Source organism: Neoarius graeffei, chromosome 5, assembly GCF_027579695.1.
Source record: "Neoarius graeffei isolate fNeoGra1 chromosome 5, fNeoGra1.pri, whole genome shotgun sequence".
Classification (NCBI taxonomy): domain Eukaryota; kingdom Metazoa; phylum Chordata; class Actinopteri; order Siluriformes; family Ariidae; genus Neoarius; species Neoarius graeffei.
The window spans coordinates 48938068-48941430 of record NC_083573.1 but is presented as its reverse complement, the minus strand read 5'-3'; the positions used below and the strand labels follow the sequence as shown (position 1 = coordinate 48941430).

The following is a 3363-nucleotide window of genomic DNA, read 5'->3' as shown; positions in this document are numbered from 1 at the left end:
GGTAAAGAGAAGGATTTTTAACATTTAGATCTTAAATAATGATACAGAACACTTTGTAGAAGACCATCAATTTTCAATTTCTCACCATGACAATGAAGGAGACACTTTTGAATCAATACGTGTGTGTGTGTGTGTGTGTGTGTGTGTGTGTGTGTGTGTGTGTGTGTGTGTGTGAGCTCCATTGCTTTTTCACCCTGGATTTTGCGTTTACAGTGAAAGAGGGGGAGCAGTCCCCAGCCACTCCCCCACCACTACTATACTCTCTCTCTCTCTCTCTCTCTCACACACACACACACACACACACACACACACACACACACACACACACACACACACACACACACTATAAAGCCAAGGCATAAGGAAACACTCAGCCATAATAATGTGGAACTGTTGAGGGATGAACACTAGTGCAACACACTATATACTTTTTCCACTTATTCACCCACTCAGGCTGGTGCTTGATACACTGGTTCTTTAAAGAGCAATCTGCAGAAGGAATATGAACTCATAATGACTGAATCATCATGAAGCGACTGAGTCTATCATCACAGGATTGGTTTAAGACACCGTTGGATTTCCGCAAACAGAGTGCTGCTGTTCACTAAGTGAAGGACTACGGTTTGTCTTGTGTTGGTGAATAGGACCGAGGGGCAACAAGTTGTGTTAAGGTTTGTCCCTGTGACCGTGTAAGGACTGGGTAAAAGGGGTAGACTGCAGTCCCCCTTGGTGGAAGGCTGCGAGTGTGAGACAGAGCAGGTGACAATGTCCTTTGCCATGGTTCACCCGTCTCCTGCCCGTTTCCTTTACTCTGAGATTAGCACTCTCTCAGAGGACGATGAGAACGGCAGCGAAAGCTCAGGATCCGATGACAGATCCTTTCATCGTTCCACTCCTGGGTACAGTGCTATCAAAGTAGACTCTCGCAAACGGAAGTACAGCTGCAGCCCATCAGTTGAAGCCACAGATTTTCACTTGCCAATCTCTGAGACCCGGCAGCGTAATGCAGCGAATGCTCGAGAGCGAGACCGCACAAACAGTGTGAACATGGCTTTCACAGCTCTGAGGACACTGATACCCACTGAACCGGCTGACAGGAAGTTGTCCAAAATTGAGACGTTACGGCTGGCTTCCAGCTACATCTCTCACCTGGAAAACGTACTGTTGGTGGGAGAAGCATGTGGAGATGGGCAGCCCTGCCACAAAAGCACAAGGGCTCTACACAACCATCTCCATAAGACCATAGATGTGAGCCCAGACTCAGAGAACTCCCATCCCAGACAGATCTGCACCTTCTGCCTCAGTAACCAGAGAAGACTGGTGAGTAACACACAGTATACCTGAGAAATATGCTGATATTAATATGAAGTATTTAGGGTAGACCACCTTGCCCTTTTAAAGCTGCATTTATTTCTGAAAGTTCTCATCCTTAAATTATTTTTATAACTCTTTATATAGCAGAGTGTCTTTGTTCCCTAATTGGCCTAAATGTGTGATTGTTGTAGGTTTAGTGGATTTAGGCTGCATAATGACGTATACATTTAAAAATGTGTTGATACACGACATTATTTATTTATCATGTATGCCTATCATATCAGTGAAAGAGAACTTGATCAAAGGTTTTTAGAGTTCATTTTCCTCACTACATGCTAAAACACTCTAGTAACCAACCTGTTTTAAATTAATGTCACTGCATATGAATTTCGAGGTAACGGTCTGGACTTCATCCCACCCTCCAGTTTAATGTCATTTACAGTGCATCTACTATTTTACAGCACATGTTTATGGATAACACTTTTGGTTTACCTTTAAATTATTTTCATTCTAAAAACATGACTAATTTAGCTTCTGAAACTTGGCACAAGTCAGGTTGGGCATAACATCAGAATTTTGTTTGCTTGTGTGAAGCAATAGAGACTGATTTGTCACCAAAGACATTTATTATATTGCATTTCCTGTGTAACAGTATAAACATGACAAACAGCCAATAAAAGTTGGGATTATGCCAGCGAGTGTGTGAAATGACATCAGCACTCACAGAAGGTTTGAGACAAATTACTGTGCATCCCATATGACTGTGTGCTTCTCTGGAAACATCTGGCTCAGAAAAAAAATTCCTAAAATTCCAGTTAGATCACTTGTCAAAGTTCAGGGGATGCCCCTCAGATCATAGTGAGTGCCAGCATCCCTGCTCTTAAATCATTACTTACCTGAAGAATTTAAACATATGACCAAAGCCTAGTATCTGTTTAACAACTCTACAGGAAGACATGTGGGGAAATGGCTCAATAAATATATGATGAATTAAATTCTCTGACATCTTTTATTAGATTAATGCATTAATGCTTAAAATTAAATATAAAACGTATAGACAAGAACAAGCAAATGCAATAACACTGAACTATAATTAATTTTTATGTTTCCAGGCACGAACAGATACAGGTACACACACACACACACACACACACACACACACACACAATATAACCATACCGGTCCTTTTGTCTGCAGCTTTAGGAAGTTTGTAATCCAATCAGTTTCTGCTTGAGCACATGGCTGTAATGATGTAGTATTGCTCACTACATCACTGTTATTCACTTTCAACCTTCAAGAGCAGTTAATCTGATTATAATAATCCACAATTATATATCATTAAGTTATGCATCATGAAATAAACATAAGAATTCAGATACAAACACACGGTTTGAGTGTTCCAATGGTACTAACCTCAGGTTAACAACAGTGTGAACAAGATTAATTCATGCCAGCTGGCTTTCACAGCACACAAGTGTGATTGGAAAAAGTGAGGCATGCTGCCCCCTCAGCTGACGTTATGGCCAGACACCCTGTACCTCAAGGAGATCAGGTTCCCTAAATGTGCTCGCTTTCAGATAAACCCCTAATTACTTCTCACGGCACTGAAGAAAGGCTGGCGGCTTATTTATAGTTAGTTATATCATTCAGAGTTTAAAAGCATTTTAGTGTCTGTATATAATGTGTTTATATTAAGATCTATTACAATAACTTCAAATGCCTGGTTAAAATCTTGAAACTGGTGATTTTACTTGTGCTATGAAATTGACTTATTGTTACTGCTTTGGTGTTTCAGAACAAAGACAGAGAAAGAAAAACAGCTATCAGAAGTTAATGATGAAGAAGAACATACTGTGCATTCACCTGAACTCTAACTGTATGTTTTTCCTAATGTATTGTAAGTATGCTACTGCAGAACTTTTATTTATCCTGTAATTGTACATTTCTTGATGGACTGCATCACTGTGGACTAAATCGATCACTTTGCTACAGCTCCTTCATGTGTCAGAGCTTTGAGGACTTTATTTTCAATCATTAGCACACAGTGTT

General features: G+C 40.3%; 1 protein-coding gene across 1 annotated transcript; it reads left to right on the top strand.

Moving 5' to 3' along the window:
• Positions 1-765: 765 nt before the first annotated feature.
• scxb (scleraxis bHLH transcription factor b) lies at positions 766-3363 on the top strand. The gene is made up of 2 exons (XM_060920561.1): positions 766-1320; positions 3110-3363. Exons 1-2 carry the CDS (start codon positions 766-768, stop codon positions 3146-3148), a joined length of 594 nt encoding a protein of 197 aa, XP_060776544.1. The 3' UTR covers positions 3149-3363.

What these genes read in the sequence shown, in the direction of transcription:
- scxb (XM_060920561.1), top strand. Translation starts at nt 766, where the DNA reads ATGTCCTTTGCCATGGTTCACCCGTCTCCTGCCCGTTTCCTTTACTCT. An exon ending in TCAGTAACCAGAGAAGACTG is followed by an intron (nt 1,321 to 3,109) that starts GTGAGTAACACA and finishes TTGGTGTTTCAG; the next exon opens with AACAAAGACAGAGAAAGAAA.